This window comes from Vigna angularis, chromosome 10 (assembly GCF_016808095.1).
Source record: "Vigna angularis cultivar LongXiaoDou No.4 chromosome 10, ASM1680809v1, whole genome shotgun sequence".
Taxonomy (NCBI): domain Eukaryota; kingdom Viridiplantae; phylum Streptophyta; class Magnoliopsida; order Fabales; family Fabaceae; genus Vigna; species Vigna angularis.
Window position 1 is genome coordinate 6,230,170 of NC_068979.1, and position 18,801 is coordinate 6,248,970.

The window sequence follows — 18,801 nt, forward strand, 5'->3', positions numbered from 1 at the left end:
TGTCTTTGCGTTTTAAGAATCAATTCAATCTTGAAATATTCAGATCTTTTTTTCTCTATGTTTTCTCTTCTTTCTTCTCTAAGTTTTCCTGTTTCTCCATTTCACACTCGAACTCAACATAGGTAATGTTTACGTTTCATTTATATAATCTTTTTTATAAATATGAATTAATAAATACATTTTCCAATTTCATGAATACTATAGGAGGTAAATTTAAAGGACCTTGGTATAATGGAACACTAGCGACTCCAATTTTTCTACAAACAAATATTTACATAATTTTAAACCACTCAAAGTATAAAACATGAACTAGTGCAGAGTCCTCCTCTTTCTAAAGCTATTTTATTAGTTTGGTATAATTTAATTTTGAAATTATTAAAATGAGATAACTTTAAAAAAAAAAATTCAACAAGTCATCATGCTCACTTCACACAATTATATAAAAAAGAAATTATGTGATTCTAAGACGATTTTATTTTAACTTAAATTAAATCGTGTTAAGTTGATTTTTATGAAAAACAATTAAAGTTGTCACACTTCTTCAATACATTTTATAACAAAAATTTAAGTTGTTATAACATAATACAACTTCAATATATTCAACTTTAATTCATTTAATAAAAAATTAAAAGAGTCACAACATCATATAAATACATTATGTAAATCACATAAATCATCTCAAAATTCACTTGTGATGACTTCAATTTTTTTTATAAAAATTATATTAAATTAACACAACCTCATTTCAATTAAAATACAATTCCCTCAACATAACACAATTTCTTTATAAAATTGTGTTGACCTTCACATCTATAAATTATATATTTTTTAGTTACCATAATATTTTCAAAATAAAATTACACCAAAATGGTTAAAAACCCTTTCTAAACCTATATTCCTATGAGTCATATCTACATCTACTTAAGAACACTGACATAAGTTCTCTAGCTATCATTTGCCTACTAGTTGGGCCGTGTTGTTGGGTTTATTGGTCTTTTTTCTTTTCTAGTTTCTTTTATTTTTTTCGTTTTGATTTGGCCATTTATAAATATGAATATATATATATATATATATATATATATATATATATATATATATATATATATATATATATATATATATATATATATATATATATATATATATATATATATATACTTGTATTTACGTATAAAAGAAAATTTGAATAGCATTTTAAATATGTAGAGAAAAAATTTAATATTTACGCTTTTAGGCAAGTGGTGGAGGTTAGACGACTTCAAATGAAGAAGTCGTGTTCTCTTATACGTCTTCACCCTGACACGATGATTAAAGGTGAAATTGTGTACTTCCAAAACGATTTTGGGCTCTGGTAATCGATTACAATAATTTGTAATCGATTATCATGACTTGTAATTGATTATCATGAATTATAATCGATTACACCATGTTGAACTCGTGCAGGAGACACGACTTCATCTATAATCAATTATACTCTTCCTGTCAGTAGGGTTGTAATCTATTGTCAATAGTGTAATTTTTTGTTTAAACGGTAACTTATTTTTTTTAGGATATATTTATTACTCGAATTGATACTTCAACATCCATCATAGATTGGAGCATGAGAGAAATAATGAGAAAACCCATTGTAAGGCAGAAGACACAAGCTTTTAGAGGAAAGAAACTAATCCATGAAAGTGATTTAGAAGAAATTAGTTACTTGAAGTTGGTGATCAAAGAGACATTGAGACTGCATCCTCCTGCTCTTGTTGCTTCCCATCATTGATGGGTATGAAATACCTATAAAGACGAAAGTGATGGTAATTATATGGGCAATGAGAAGAGATCCTCAATATTGGGATGATGCTGAGAGATGAAAAGTTTTTTTATTGTCTCTTTATATGTGGTATATATTTATGTATATATATTTCTCTTTCATTTATACATAAATGATTAAAAGAAAATAGTATAGAGAAAATAATTATTGTTTTGTAGAATCAAAAACTTTGAAAAGACAACTAAGAAAGAAAGTTGGAAGGTTATAAAAGAAGAAATTAAAGTAGGACATGTTAACAACTTTTTTTAATAATTTTTTACTATAGATTACGTGTCACTATTTTATTGGTCAATATATTTGAAACGAACTAATCACAAGCTACCATAGTGGTAAAAAAGTTGTCAAAAAAAATTGTTAAAAAAATATTTTTCATTTAAGTAATCCAAAGAAAAATGTTGAATATGTGTTATTAGTTTAGAATTTCTGTTATTGAATGGGGAACCAATTAGTTCTGACCAATTTGGGTTAAATTTTATACCATTATAATATCAATCATATTTTGTAAATAATTGACGACCGCAATTGATTTAAGAAAACGATTTGATATGTTAATTTTTTATTTAAAGATAGCTTTTTCCTTAAAAAAAATGTCATCTCAAAAAAAGTCTACATATCAATGGTCACCATGGATAACAAGAGTACCTATCTGAAAATCACTTTACTTCTTTTACTATTTAAATAAGCATTTTTTTTTATCAACATAAAACTGTATAAATTTATAAGAATTCCTCCTGGAATATGCACCGAAAATAAAACAAAAAAGTTACAAAAAGATAATTATTTAACATTTATATAACAAACAGTATAAATATAAGTAAACAATATAAATATAAGTAAACATTTAATTTAAAGGTATATTTAGTTATGTCATACAATTATTGATAAGCAAATTTGTTCAGTTATTATTAAAATATTTTATAAATTAAAATTATTGACTATTAAAAATCAGTCATTCATATTTGATAACTTTTATTAATTGGTAGAAAAATTTATTGATAATACTATGATTTTTTTTTTCTCATCATCCATCCTGATATTATACTCTTTTTTCTATTCTTTCTCATTGTCATTTTTACTGTGATCTATCTTTGTCTCTGCCAATACCTCTATGGTTATTGTCACATTCTTTTTCTTCTTTTTTATTCTCATTTCTTTTACTTTTTTATACATTTTCAATTAATTTATAACAAATATTCCGTCTTTGTATCAAAATTATCAATAGATTTTAAAAATATATATATATTTACTACTAAACTTATTGAAAAATTAAAAAAAAATTAAGTTACCAACTAATTTTATCATAATATTATCAAAACCCAAACAAAAAACGTTGCACCCATTACAAAAATATTGGTTAATAATAAATAGGCTTAATACCCTATTTTGTTCTAGTTTTGCTCGTAAATGTCAAATTAGTCCATCTTTTAACAAATGCGTCAATTACGTCTTCACTTAATAAAATTTGCATCAATGAAATTTCTTTCGTTAAATCCGTACAAACGACGTTAATTATTTTGCATCAAAATAATTAACGCCGTTTGTACGGATTTAACGGAAGGAATTTAATTGATGCAAATTTTATTAGATGAGAACGTAATTGACGCATTTTTTAAAGGATTGACTAATTTGATATTTTTAGACGAAACTGGAGACAAAATAGGATATTAAACCTAATAAATATTATAATTTATAAATGAATATTATTGACGGATTTTAGAAACATTTAATTACTAATAAATTTTATTATAAAATAGTCAAACCTCAAAGTAAAAACTCTTATATTTATTTTATTGACAAAATTTATATAAAAAATATTTGTTGTTAATAAACATTATAAACTACTAGAAAATTTTACTCATGAAAATATTCATCGACAATAAATATTATAAATTATCAACCGATATTACAAATAGATTATTAATGAATATTTTCATCATCGATTATAAAAATTCTAATTTATTGACTAATATTACTGATAGATCTATTATCAATGAATATTTTTGTTGGTAATTAAAATTTTAAACTATCGATAAAATTTACTGGTAAGTTTTGCTTTATTAATGAATTTTTTTCATTGATAAAATTTTGTTAGTAATTTTGCTTTATTAACTCTACTCATTTATTTGAATGATGCGATTCTGGTGGGAACTCCATCGTTGGAGCAGCAAATTCCAAGTTACGAATTTTAATATATTAGCATCGATAACTGTTTGGGTTTGTTGCGTGAATCTGGTTTGCCCGGGTCCAAGTCTGACAAAACTCCCCTTGATCATTTAATAAATTGAACCAAGATGAAGCGAGGGTATATGAAGATGTAGAATCTTATAAAGATGGTAAACACAGTAGACCCATACATCATTTTTTTATTAGCAACCAATTTTTCATTGTATTGTAATGGCACCACCTATATATTACTACACTGTTAAAATGTACAAATTTTTACACTCATTTATATTAAGATTTATGTTAAGAGTGAGCAAATTTAATTTTTATAAATTATCAATTAATTATATCATATTATATAAAAGAAATTTAGATTAAAAACTAAATTGTACCAATTTTATAGTTCGGTTTTAAAAAATTAAATTTTTAAAGTTGTAGTTTAATTAATTGTTTTATACTTTTTGCTTGTATAAAAGTTTTCTTCAGTTTAATTACTATCGATTAACTAAAATTGACTTGATTAAATTTTGTCGAATGAATTCGGTCAAATTTAAAATAAATAAATAAAACTGAATTTGAGTTGTGATAACTAAATTGAATTTGACAAATTTTTTTGTTAGAACTTACTTAAAAAAATTAGGATTTAAATATTTGATTAAATAGCCATAAAGTTACTTTTGGTATTTTACATATTTGATGGGGTGCAGGAAGCAGTTACCAAAACACAATGCACGGAAGTCCCACTATTGTTGGGCCTGGTAAAAGAGGTTTGGATTTTTCAAGCACACCAATTGAAAAAGAAATATTTGAGCCCTGAACCTGGTTTGTGTAATTCTTTTGCCCCGTGTATCAGCTCATCCACGGCCTCGCACACCAAGTGTTTGATTATTTGTGTCACCCCGACGAAGAATACTAACGGTTCCTGGATAATGAATTGTAAGCACAAACAACCTTCGCAGTGCTGAATGAGGATGCACTTGAGGTCGTTTTTTTGCGAGGTTAACCTGTTGAACAGGTTAAGCTCGCAAGTGCAAGCTCGTTCATATGTCCGTCGTCGTGAACCGTTTCCCACAAAAGTTGCTCACTACCTCAAACGTGCCAAACTCATTGACTCCATTAGACTCACTCTACGCTCTAAAACCCCCGACTCCTCTCTTCCCTCTCTCATAAACCACCGTCTTTTTGACTCTTTCGTGCTCACTCATGCCATTCGTTCTTCCCCCTCTGTAGATTCCGCTCTTTCCCTTGTTCATGCCCTTGAAAAAAATTCCAATTTTTCCCATACCCACCACACGCTCAATGCACTTGCAACTGTTCTTGCCAAGGCTGGTAGATGCTCCGTGCTCAAATCCCTCATTGATGCTATCCAAGCCAACCGATTCGGCACCATTCGGATCAGCTTCATGAATCTCATGCAGTGGCATGCTGCAGCTGGGGACCTGGACACTGTCCTTCAAGTGTGGGAACAGTATACACTCGAGAGCAACCATCTCTGTACTGAATCATATAATATTGTTATGGCTCTCTATGCTCAAATGGGTAAGGACTCGCAGGCTGTACGAGTTTTTCAGGGGATGATTGATGAAGGGTCTCTGCCGAATTGCAGGAGCTTCACTATAATAATCGAGCACCTTGTGAAGTCCCGGAAGTTATCGGAAGCAATGGAGGTTTTTAATCTGTTGCCTTTGATGAGGGTCAAACGCACTTTGAAGCAGTTCTCGGTTCTGCTAGAGGGTTTTGTAGGTAGCAAATGGTTTGATGAAGTGAAAATTTTAGTTGATGAAATGCAGGTTGATGGAATACTTCCTAGTAGAGGCGTGAGTTTGTTGCTGCAGCAGATGAAAGAGGAAGGAATTCTTGAAGACAAGGAGCAATTACTGCGAGGAATTTTGCCAGATGAGAGAATCAGGAGTGTAAGTTATTCTGTTGATGGTGGTGACGGGGATGATGATGAGAATGAGAATGAGGTTGAAGACGAGAATATAAATGATGCTAGTCAATGTGATCTTGTTGATGGAGTTCATTTAAAACCATGGCTGGACCCACGGGCTTTGGCAAGTGCCTTGCGGAATTGGAGTCCTGATGAGGTAGCAGCACTAGAGGGTCCAAACTTTGTGTGGACAACAGGGTTGGTCTGCAGGATGCTTAGAAATTTCAAAACACCAGAAGCTGCATGGAGTTTCTTCTGCTGGGTTGCTAATCAAAGTGGATTTACTCATGACATATACACCGTACAAAGAATCATGACCCTACTGGCACGCCATGGACGTACTGACTTGGTTAATAACAGAAACCATGACAGTAAAAAAAAGAAGAAAGGTAATCTGCATAAAACTCTGTATATACATTCTCAAAATGATTACATCATATATATACTGTGCAAAAGGGAAAATGTGTGACCTAAAATCTTGAATGATAAAAGCATATTTTGTACTACCTATTGACAGCTCATTGTTGTTCTAGAATGTCCACTAATAACAGAAAAGATTCCTCTGCTATGCTACCATTCTGTTATTGATTACGTGGTATTTAAACCAGAATGATATGGTTTTTCTATTAGCCCCCCACAAGCTGGAGGTGCAAAAATGTTGTGCAACTGCAGCTTGGATAAGTTTAGCTTGAAGGAATGTGGAGGTAAGGCTTTTGTGAAAATATCCGCGAGCTGGTTGGCAGAAGGAACAGGGAGTAGTTTCATCAAGCCTTCTTGGGATTTTTCACGCACAATGTGACAGTCTATATCCAGATGTTTCGTTCTTTCATGGAATACGGGATTGGCAGCAATGTGAAGGGCACTGTTATTGTCACAGTAAAGTAGAGAAATCTGAGAGGGGAAAATATGGAGATCTTTGAGCAAATAAATGATCCATTGTAGCTCGCAAGTAGCGGAAGCGAGGGCTCTATATTCAGCCTCGGAGGATGATCGTGATACAGTGGTTTGTTTCTTGGTTTTCCATGAGATAAGAGAGCTTCCAATAAAAAAACAATAACCCGTGATAGAACGTCTTGAATCCACACAGGTGGCCCAATCAGCATCACTAAAACCAGAGACGTGAGTAGGACAGATTCTAGGGAAGAATAGACCTGTACCTGGGCAACCTTTAAGGTAACGAAGAACATGCATGGCTGCAGCATGATGAGCTTTGGTGGGCTTGGACATGAATTGACTCAGTTGTTGTGTTGCAAAAACAATGTCAGGCCGAGTATTTGTCAAATAAACCAATCGGCCGACAAGGCGCCTATATGGCAAGGGATCATCAAGATAGCCAGAAGCATCATTGCGAAGCCTAAGAGTACTGTCCATTGGAGTGGAAGAGGGTTTGCAGCCAAGCATTCCTGAATCCATAAGCAAGTCTAAGCAGTACTTGCGTTGACAAAGTGAAATCCCCTTTGAAGAGTGAGCCACTTCAATTCCTAGAAAGTACTTGAGCTTTCCTAAATCCTTGATATGAAAATTGCTGTGAAGGATCTGTTTAATGTGGTTGATTTCTTGGACAGAGTTACCAGTTAGCACAATATCATCCACATATATTATCAAGGCAGTAAAAACTGAACCATGCTTTTTGGTGAAGAGACTATGGTCAGCATGAGCTTGTTTATAACCACATATTAGCAACAAATTAGATAACTTTTCATACCATTTCCTGCTTGATTGCTTCAGCCCGTAGAGGGATTTGCGCAATTTGCAGCTTTGACCAGAACGGTATCCTGATAATCCCGGTGGCATCTCCATGTAGACATCCTCCACAAGGTCTCCATGTAGGAAAGCATTACTGACATCTAATTGTTGGATGTGCCAGTCGTTGATAGAAGCTAGGGCAAGGATTATACGAACAGTGGTCATTTTGACGACTGGGGAGAATGTTTCGAAATAATCGATGCCTTCAATTTGTGAATACCCCTTTGCTACCAATCGCGCTTTGTAGCGCTCTATGCTTCCATCGGGTAACCTCTTGATTTTGTATACCCACTTGCAACCTATGGGTCGAACAGAGGGAGGAGTTTCAACCACATCCCAAGTATGATTCAACTCGAGGGCTTTGATCTCACATTGCATGGCGTCACGCCAACACTGTAGCTTCACTGCTTCATAGAAACTGGCGGGTTCACACTCAGAAGATATGGCCATGAGAAAACGATGATGTGAAGGGGAGACATTGGTGTATGAGATAAAACTTTGAATCGGATGTGAACATCTTGTGGATGATTGTGCAGACTTAAGGGAAGGAATCTTGTATTGATATTCGGAAAGGTATGGAGGAGGATGGGTGTCACGTTCTGAACGGCGCGGTGGTGGGACAACAATTGGGGTTGGTGTGTGGCTGGTTTGGATTTCTGGTGAAATGGAATTAGGGTTGGAGGTTGTGGTTTCAGGGAAAAGGGAGAAACTTTGTTCTGGTAAAGATGAAGACGTGTTTGGGTTGGGGCGATGAGTTTCTGGGGGTTTTTCTTGTGGTGTGGATTGAGAATCTGGGTTTGGTTCTATGGTTAAGGTATGTTGGGTTATAAGTGTAGGGAGTGAGGGAGAAGTGTGGAAAGGAAAAACTGTTTCATGAAAAATAACGTTTCTAGAAATGAAAATTTCTCTTGTATTAATGTCTAGAATAACATATCCTTTTGTGCCATTTTGTAAACCCAAAGAAACACCTTTTCTAGATCGAGGTTCAAATTTATGAATTTGATTGTGAGTGGATGCATAACATAAACAACCAAAGATTTTGATCATTGAAAAATCAGGCGGAACTTTATTTAGAAGTTCAAAAGGTGTTTTATATGAAATGATGGGTGAGGGAACACGGTTAATGATAAACACAGCATGTTTGATAGCATAGGACCAAAAATTTGATGGGATTTTGGATTGAAACATGAGGGCCCTGGCAACATTGAGAATATGCTGGTGTTTGCGTTCCACTCTCCCATTTTGTTGAGGTGTGTAAACACAACTAGTTTGATGTATAATTCCTTTAGAATTGAAAAGGTCTTTTAGAAAAAATTCCGGTCCATTATCGGATCGGATACATTTAATTGTGGTTTCAAATTGATTTTCAACTAAGTTGATAAAATTTTGTATATGCATTCTCACTTCACCTTTTGATTTTAATAGAACAACCCATGTATATCTACTAAAATCATCAAGTATAGTGAGAAAATACTTGTGCCCATGAATAGATGTTTTGGAAAAGGGGCCCCAAATATCCATATGAATCAATTCAAAAATTTTAGAACCTCTACTAGAGCTAGGAGAATAAGGCAATTTCTTTTGTTTAGCTAAATGACAAATGTCACAGATTTCATGAGAATCCTTTGAAATAAAAGGAAATTGTTGATTCAAGACATTAAGACGGCTACTAGATAAGTGTCCTAATCTAAAATGCCAAAGGTTGGAGTTATTGATGGTGGTGGTAGTATTGTTGGTAGATGGGCGTATTTCCTTTCCGATTGTCAAATGAAAAAGTCCTTCCTTTAAGTTAGCTGAACCAATCATCTTCAATGTGTTCATGTCCTGTATTTGACAAAGAACATTAGAGAACTCATTTGAAAAAATTATACGGCAAGGAACAGTAGTTAATAATTTAGGAAGAGATAATAAATTAAAAATAAAATTTGGAACAAGAAGAACATCATGAATAATGAAATCCGGAGAAAATTGTATGCTTCCAGATATATGGGCCTGAACAGTAGACCCATTTGGTAGATTGATGTTTAATGGCTGGATTTCAGAATACTCAAAAAAGTGATCTAATGAATTTGTGATGTGATCGGTGGCTCCGGAATCAATTACCCATGGTGTGGTGTGTGAAAAATTATTGAGTGTATGTGCGGTGTTAATGGAAATAAACCTACTGTCAAGACCAGAGTTGTGAGATTGGTTTGAGTTTGAGTGAGTGAGATTGGCCCTTGAAGGGATTTCTGAGTTTCCCCCACCAGATCCAGAAGCTTTGTTAAGAAGGCTCATTAGTTGTTGGAATTGGGCCGTAGTAATGTGAAGACCTTGGCCCAGAGTTGAAACATCTTTTCTTTCTCCTTCATGAATTAGGGCCGGCGCAGCATCTAAAGAGGAAGATGCAGTAATATTATTCACGTTGCCTCCGACGGTTGCGCCGCTGCTACCAAAGGTGTTTCTGTTATTGAAAAGGCGTGGTTTTCCTGGATATTTGGGATGTCCAGGGGGATAGCCAAATTTGGTATAACACACATCACTGCTATGTCCAACACGATCACAATGGGTGCACTTTGTCGGGTTGATGTTGTTTTTCTGGAAGCACGAATCAATGGTGTGTCCGAGGCGGCCACAAAATTCACATTTGCGAGTTGGTTTTGTCCCCCCTTGCTGTGGATGGCCTCGACCTTTACCAGAGATGACATTGATGAAGGGATTGGTTTCCATGGGAGAAGACGGGTGATGCTGTTGGCGCTCATGTTGGATGATCATGGAGAAAACACGATTAGCAGAGGGAAGAGGGTCAAGTAATAAGATTTGTGAGCGAACCATGGCAAATCGATCGTCGAGCCCTTTCAGAAAGCGGATAATGAAGTCCTGTGAATGGTAGGTGCGAGCAGAGCAAGAACAAGGGGTCAGGGTTCGGTAGTTGTCCAACTCTTCCCAGAGTGATTTTAGATGGGTGTAGAAGTCGGTGACGGAAAGCGCACCTTGTTTGAGAAAATAGATTTCTTCCTGTAACTCAGCGACTCGAAGCAAATCGCCTTGAGAAAAACGCTCGCGAAGATCAGTCCAGACATCAATAGCTCGTTCAAAAAACACAACACTTTGAGCTATTGAAGGAGAAAGGGAATTGAGGATCCATGACATTAACAGAGTGTTACATCTTTCCCAAGAGGGGTGTAAGGGATCAGTGGGTGCTGGGATGGGGATGTTGCCATTGAGGAAACCCATCTTGTTTTTAGAGATGAGGGCCATTCGGAAGGAACGAGACCATGACTGGAAGTTGTTGGCCGAAAGAGGTGGGGAGACCACAACAGATGAAGGGCTCTCACTTGGGTGTATGTAGAAGGGGCTGGAAGGATTTTGGTTGGGATCAACAAAGAGAGGAGGAGGTAGAATATTTTCGTCATCATTTCCAGAGGAGCCTGAATCGGCCATGAAAGAGGTAAGCTAGAAAAAGCTTGAACCTTTAGATGGCTCTTGATACCATAACAGAAACCATGACAGTAAAAAAAAGAAGAAAGGTAATCTGCATAAAACTCTGTATATACATTCTCAAAATGATTACATCATATATATACTGTGCAAAAGGGAAAAGGTGTGACCTAAAATCTTGAATGATAAAAGCATATTTTGTACTACCTATTGACAGCTCATTGTTGTTCTAGAATGTCCACTAATAACAGAAAAGATTCCTCTGCTATGCTACCATTCTGTTATTGATTACGTGGTATTTAAACCAGAATGATATGGTTTTTCTATTAGTTAATACACTCATCTCCAAGATCAGAATGGAGGGAATGAGACTACCATTCAGCACCATCAGGCTGATCATTGACTTTTATGGGATTTCAAAAAATGCTGATGCTGCTATGAAGGTTTTCAATGACGACCGAATACTTTGCGGTCCCATATCAAATGTAAACCTGATGCTTCTGTATTCGTCTCTTCTAAGAACATTGACTAAGTGTGGAAGAAACTCCGATGCCTTGGATATGCTTGATGACATGATTTTAAATGGTATTTGCCCAGATATCCAGACATTTTCAGGCCTAATGCTATACTTTTCACAGCTTGGGGACATAAAAACAGTACAAAAGCTCTTTGCAATGATTAGGCAGAGTGGTCTTGAGCCTGATGCTTATTTATTTAAGGTATTAATCCAAGGTTATTGCAAGTCAAATAAAGCTGCACTAGCATGGAGGCTCTTTGAAGACATGAAGAATTCTGGTTTAGTGCCTGACTCTGCCACCAAAGAGTTGCTAGTAAAGAGTCTCTGGAAAGAGGGGAGACGAAGAGAGGCTGCAGCAGTAGAAGAGAGTTGTGAGGAAATAAATAAGGTTCTTCCACTTGCATTGCAGGGTCATGAATGGACTGTCAGCTCTGCAGATCTCACAAGAGTTTATAATATTTATTCTAATTCTTTTGCTTAAAATGGGGGCTAGAGCTATCCATCGGCCTATACGATGGGTGTGAATTCCGTTGCACATGAAATCTCAGCACACATTCTTACAGGTGACAAACAATTTTTAAAAAAAGTTCGCAATTGTTTTATTTCCATAACAACAACTCCTGTCACGCATTAGTATGTATTTTTCTGCAATGTCAAGGATTGTGGTGACAGCAATTGGAATTGGGACCATAATTTAAAATCGTGAAAACGATTGTGGAGATTGTTTTAGACGGTGAGGTTGACTACAAAAGTTTAGGTTGCTGTAATAAGATTTCTAAATATTTGTTGTAGGCTAGGACGTGGGTTGATACTCAGAAGTGGGCCTTTATTCTTATGGCTACGAAATCCTTCGTTGTATCCACTCAATCAAGCTCTTTGTTTAACGTGTGGAAACCTGCATTCAGTCGCCTGCTGACTTATACAATTTGCAGGGCATCTAATAATTATCATTTTATAATTGTTATTGGTTATCTTGTGGCAATTTTCAACTCCTTTTATTTTTCTTACGAAAGTATTTGGTTACAAATTTCAGTTATGAATAAACAAGGGATGCACTCCGGTAGTGAAAGAAAGGGTGGCGGAACAACGTTAAGAGAAACAGATACGGACGGCATTTGGGTGAATCATCAATTTGATCCATGAAATATTGTTCTCTCGTCAATGGTTCTTAGAGTAAGGAAAATTACTTAAAAAGCATTAGAAATTATGTAAGTAATGCCTTAAATGTTCAAAAACTAACCTTCAAAAGGTTCTTCGAATTTACTCTAATACATCAATTTTAAGAGTAAATTATTAAGTATTCAAAATTAATTAAACTATTTGTTACTTTAAAGACTGTTTAGAAGGGAAGGTAACAACTTGAGGACAAAATGGGTGATTTACTTTCAAGAGTCAATGGATGATTTTTTTTTTTTAAAGAGCTTGTGTTGCCAAGATAAACTATATTGCATAAGACTTGGCTATGTTCCATAAATGGGGAACACAAAGAATTTCAATGATATACAGGTTCGTTACTGCAACTATAATCCCATTATTTTATATTTTTTATCTCCGATTTTATCTTTAAAATTAATGTCTGACATGATTTTGAATCAGTGTTCTGTTAGAGGATGCTTACTCCAAAAGAAAGAGTGTAAACTGCAGCTAATGACATTTTTCCTTTGGTTTAGTCATGATTATCTTTTTTTATTGATTGAGAATAAAATGTGGTATTTCATTATATTAATTAAATTAATTTTAAAATTTTAAAAAGAGGAAACATAAATAAAAATTATACATATATGGATTTTATAAGAGGTTATTATTTGAGCAAAATTTAGTAGACAGTAAATGGTAAATTATTATAAAAGGATCTTCATTAGAGATCCTTCAAGCTCTTTATGACTCATCGTAAATTTTGCAGTATTAAACTACAAGAAATCAGTTTTGTTCCTTTGGTGTGAAATTGTTGGTTTCTATCCTTTTGCCTTATCCGATGTTGTTTTCAGTTCTTATAACTTCTTCCGAACTTTTCTTTCCTTAAACTTACTCTATAATTTCGTTTAATAATTCACATCTGATAGTATCATTTGATATTTCATCTCATTTGATAAGCTTTTTAGTTATTTCGAAGTCTATTTTCAGCTAAATCTTACAGCCCCCTGTACATGCAATATTCCTTTTATTACTATGTTGAATCATGTGTAAATTACAGTCGCTAATAATGGTCTTGGTAAGTCTGAGCAAACCTACCCATATCGCAAGATATCAGCAAGTTTAGTTGGTGTATTGGTGTCGGCTTGCTGGCTAACATCGTGCATAGATAGAACTGGTAGGAACATTAACTGGCCGTCCAAAGCTTTGATTTGACATCACAGTACCCTATTACCAATTTTTTATATATCATGCGCATGAAGTGCATACAATTTGTCTAATATAAATATTGACGTGTCCATTGTGTCTAGGATTCGGACAACCAAAAGGAAATATAGTTAAAGCTAATGAAACAAACAGGATCATATATTTATATTAAACCAAATGATACTTTTATTGATAAAGAACTCTTCATATCAACAACGCCGATTGCCACTGATAGTAGACTGCCTCATAACTTACATTTGATCACAACTTCACATCAATGGCTGCCTTGTTTGTTTCTCTTTCTCTCCGTGCCCAGATTCTTTATGTTGTACTCATGTTTTTCACTTGTATTGCAGCTCAATCACAACAGACCAATGGAACAAACTTTTCATGCCCTTCCGATTCACCTCCTTCGTGTGAAACCTATGTGACATACATAACCCAGTCTCCAAATTTTTTGAGTGTGACCAGCGTATCTAATATATTTGACACGAGTCCTTTGTCAATTGCAAGAGCCAGCAACATAGAGAATGAGGAAGACAAGTTGATTCCAGGCCAAGTCTTGCTGATACCAGTAACCTGTGGTTGCACTGGAAACCGCTCTTTCGCCAATATCTCCTATGAAATCAACCCAGGCGATAGCTTCTACTTTGTTGCAACCACTTCATACCAGAATCTCACAAATTGGCATCTAGTGATGGATTTAAACCCCACTCTAAGTCCATATACTTTGCCAGTAGGCATCCAAGTTGTAATTCCTTTATTTTGCAAGTGTCCTTCAAAGAACCAGCTTGACAGAGGGATAAAGTACCTGATCACTCACGTGTGGCAGCCCAATGACAATGTTTCCCTCGTAAGCAACAAGTTTGGTGCATCACCAGAGGACATATTAAGTGAAAACAACTATGGTCAAAACTTCACTGCTGCAAACAACCTTCCAGTTTTGATCCCAGTTACACGCTTGCCAGATCTTATTCAATCTCCTTCAGATGGAAGAAAACACAGAATTGGTCTTCCAGTTATAATTGGTATCAGTCTGGGATGCACACTACTGGTTGTGGTTTCAGCAATATTACTGGTGTATGTATATTTTCTGAAAATGAAGAGTTTGAATAGGAGTGCCTCATCAGCTGAAACTGTAGATAAACTACTTTCTGGAGTTTCAGGCTACGTAAGTAAGCCTACCATGTATGAAACTGGTGCAATCTTGGAAGCTACCATGAACCTCAGTGAGCAGTGCAAGATTGGGGAATCAGTGTACAAGGCTAACATAGAGGGTAAGGTTTTAGCAATAAAAAGATTCAAGGAAGATGTCACGGAGGAGCTGAAAATTCTGCAGAAGGTGAGTCATGGAAATCTGGTGAAACTAATGGGTGTCTCATCAGACAATGATGGAAATTGTTTTGTGGTTTATGAATATGCAGAAAATAGGTCTCTTGAGGACTGGCTTTTCGCCAAGTCTTGTTCAGAGACATCAAACTCAAGGACCACGCTTACATGGTGCCAGAGGATAAGCATAGCAGTGGATGTTGCAATGGGTCTGCAGTACATGCATGAACATGCTTATCCAAGAATAGTCCACAGGGACATCACCAGCAGTAATATCCTTCTTGACTCTAACTTCAAGGCCAAGATAGCAAATTTTTCCATGGCCAGAACTTTTACCAACCCCATGATGTCAAAAATAGATGTATTTGCTTTTGGGGTGGTTCTGATAGAATTACTTACTGGCAAGAAAGCCATGACAACCAAAGATAATGGTGAGGTGGTTATGCTGTGGAAGGACATTTGGAAGATCTTTGATCAAGAAGAGAATAGAGAGGAGAGGCTCAGAAAATGGATGGATCCTAAGTTAGATAATTATTATCCTATTGATTATGCTCTCAGCTTGGCCTCCTTGGCAGTGAATTGTACTGCAGACAAGTCTTTGTCCAGACCAACCATAGCAGAAATTGTACTTAGTCTCTCCCTTCTCACTCAACCATCTTCCTCTACACTGGAGAGATCCTTGACTTCTTCTGGATTAGATATAGAAGCTACTCAAATTGTCACTTCCATCGCAGCTCGTTGATTGAGTAAAGCCAATCCAGTTTCTCAAATCCAAGATGGTATTTTTTTTTACATAATGATTTCACCTTAGTCAATAATGATGAACTTGGTTTACGGGGAGTGTTCAACATTTAGTTTTTCCGTCCCTGTTGTTCTTTAATGTTTGAGGTAGAGTTGGCAAACGAATAGCAATTGCAGCTCACCTCAGACTAAATTTTCTTGCTTCTATACTTTTTTTGGATGACAATTGAAAGTGAATCAAACAATGGAGTTGTTTATTGCATTGTCAAACAAATTCAATAAGTTTAAAGTATATGTTTCTGTCTTTGCATTAAGCTCATATTTCATACTCAAATCATAATATTGCAGAGACAGAATAATCTATTCATCCATTCTTTTTGTTTTTGGTCACGAGGTTGGGCATAAGACCCAATTGAGAATGTTGAAACTTGGAGAGGATTAGCATTAGCAAGAAGACCTTAAAAGGCTTTTACATGCAATAGAGATACTGATAAATTAAAATGGTGGTTGCCTTTTTGGCTAATCTTAAAACAGTTAGCTAGACAATTGAGAATTTTTAGATAGACAGTATATATCTTAAGCATGTCATAGTTGATTTATGTAGTAAAAATGTACTTCTTAGGAACAGATGTATTTTTACTTATGATGATGCATGAAGTGACGAAGCAAATTTGTGCAATACAATAATATGGCCCTAGGTTTACAATATCTTATAGACAGCCCCAAAGAATGCAGCTAGCTCTACCCTTAGATGCTGCTGCTGCAAGTCAACCAGTTATTCATGTAACAGGAAGGCCGTTTTAAAATAAATAAATGAATGATATGTTTATAAAGTATAAAATAGAAGTTTCCTTGTTGCTCCAATCATTGACGGAGCTACCTAACTTCAGTGGGAAAAAAAAAACTAGTACCTACAATGAATCGGTGAGAGTTGTGGGTCATGTCTCTATGGGAATCTTGGGTAGACATTACTGCTCATACCTACTTGGTTGTGACAGTTCTGCACCTCAAAGTTGCTGTCAGAGAAGGTTTTGAATATATATATATATATATATATATATATATATATATATATATATATATATATATATATATATATATATATATATATATATAACTAAAAAACTCAAGCAAATTTAAAGTTGACTAAAAAAAGTAAAAAATTTAAGAATCTATAATTAATTTATATATTTTGTATAAAACTAATAAGTTATATATAAAGGGATAATTATAAAATTTAAATATCAAATAAAACAAATATCCAGTTATTAGAAAAGCAGAAATATTTTAACCTTGCATTGATATGAAATTGAAAACTATATGAAATAGACAATAACTAAAGAGATATAAAAACTGATCGAGTCGAGATCAAACCAAGTGAATTAGAATCTTATATAAGACTTGTATCTTGCATCCCATCTTCTTCATTATTCTGGATTTTATTTTTCGGAACAAACTAAATCAATTTCGAAAATTCTTTTCGGAAGATAATCACTCACTCCTATTACAGAAAAAAAAATTCCAAAGCTTTGATAGAGTCCAGGGAGAAATTTATTGGGAGTGCAGGAAGCAACAACCTCATAATTCGTTTTGACAATTTCTTTTCAAAAATCTAAATCAAAACAACTCAATTAAATGCAATTTTTTTAATATAATTTTGTCATAAACTTCCACTAATTTATATGAGGCATAGCAATTGAGCCTTGAATAAAAAAATAATATATTTTTATTTTATCTTTTTTAATCTATTATTTATATTATTAAAAACTTCATATTAACTAAAAAATTAATTTACAATATAAATAAAATAGATTTCATCTTATTGAACTATGTTTATAAGAATAAATTAGATTTAAATTCATTATATGATATAATATAAGACATTTACATCCTAGTCAAGATCAATATTGATTATATAAGTTGCTTTAAGTGATTTATAAATTAGATTAATAAAAAAAATTAGGAGCTAGCAGATCCAAAAAAGCGAAGATGTGGAAATGTATCTTTACATTGATGAAATCATAAATAAATGTATTAGAGTTTTTTTGTATGTTGCCTAATTATTTTCATGCATATTAACCTATAATGTGCTCAATGTTTTATTATTGTTAATATTTATTTGAAAATAAATTGTCGTGACTGGCACTGTCAAAAGTGCATACCCAATGAGCCCCATTTTACAAGTGATTTTAGGCTCTCTTTTTTCTATTTATATTAACTTGTATTGGAATGAGTTCTGTCATACCATAAATTTAAGCATCTAAGAGAAGTCATGAAGTTGGTGAAACCCATCCATGGATCACGTGCCCTCCATGGTATGATGTTAATTTTTGTAATCATTTCTGAATTGGAAATAGAGTTATTCTATTTCTTAATTTTGGTGAAATTCAAATTAACCAATCTAAAATGAGTCTTAATTTTTTGTATTCAACATTTAAAAAGTCTTCTTCAATGTTGTCTCTTTCACATTGTGGACTTCACTTGCAGAGGACTCTTGCTCTCTCGTTGATAGCACCATCACTTTAAGATATTTGTGGTCTAATAATAAATAAAATTAATTATAATTTTTTTAACTTTTATTTTATTGTATTTTATTTTAAAATTAAATGTATATTTTTTATATTTTATAAAAGTTCACTAACAAAAAAAAGAACTATAATATTATCAATACAACATCTCTATGGGAAAAAACCAACGTAAAAAAATGATAGTGTTTTTTGTAAATAAAATGAAAAATTTGTCATTGATAACCCATTAAACAAATGTCAATGGTGATTTGAAATTAGTCCCCTTATATCT

At 34.0% G+C, this 18,801-nt stretch overlaps 2 protein-coding genes across 2 annotated transcripts; both read left to right on the top strand.

Annotated features, from left to right (window-relative positions):
* Positions 1–4,797: 4,797 nt before the first annotated feature.
* On the top strand, positions 4,798–12,599 carry LOC108335778 (pentatricopeptide repeat-containing protein At5g66631). Its single transcript, XM_052869263.1, has 3 exons — positions 4,798–6,258; position 7,294; positions 11,406–12,599. The coding sequence occupies exons 1-3, from the start codon at positions 4,945–4,947 to the stop codon at positions 12,071–12,073; spliced, it is 1,983 nt and encodes a 660-aa protein (XP_052725223.1). The 5' UTR covers positions 4,798–4,944; the 3' UTR covers positions 12,074–12,599.
* A 1,310-nt stretch (positions 12,600–13,909) lies between these two features.
* Positions 13,910–16,294, top strand: LOC108318777 (serine/threonine receptor-like kinase NFP). Its single transcript, XM_052869262.1, has one exon. The coding sequence runs from the start codon at positions 14,210–14,212 to the stop codon at positions 16,001–16,003; it is 1,794 nt and encodes a 597-aa protein (XP_052725222.1). The 5' UTR covers positions 13,910–14,209; the 3' UTR covers positions 16,004–16,294.
* Positions 16,295–18,801: the final 2,507 nt, after the last annotated feature.

Excerpts from the sequence above, each read along its gene's own strand:
- LOC108335778 (XM_052869263.1), top strand. The coding sequence starts at position 4,945 with ATGAGGATGCACTTGAGGTCGTTTTTTTGCGAGGTTAACCTGTTGAAC.
- LOC108318777 (XM_052869262.1), top strand. The coding sequence starts at position 14,210 with ATGGCTGCCTTGTTTGTTTCTCTTTCTCTCCGTGCCCAGATTCTTTAT.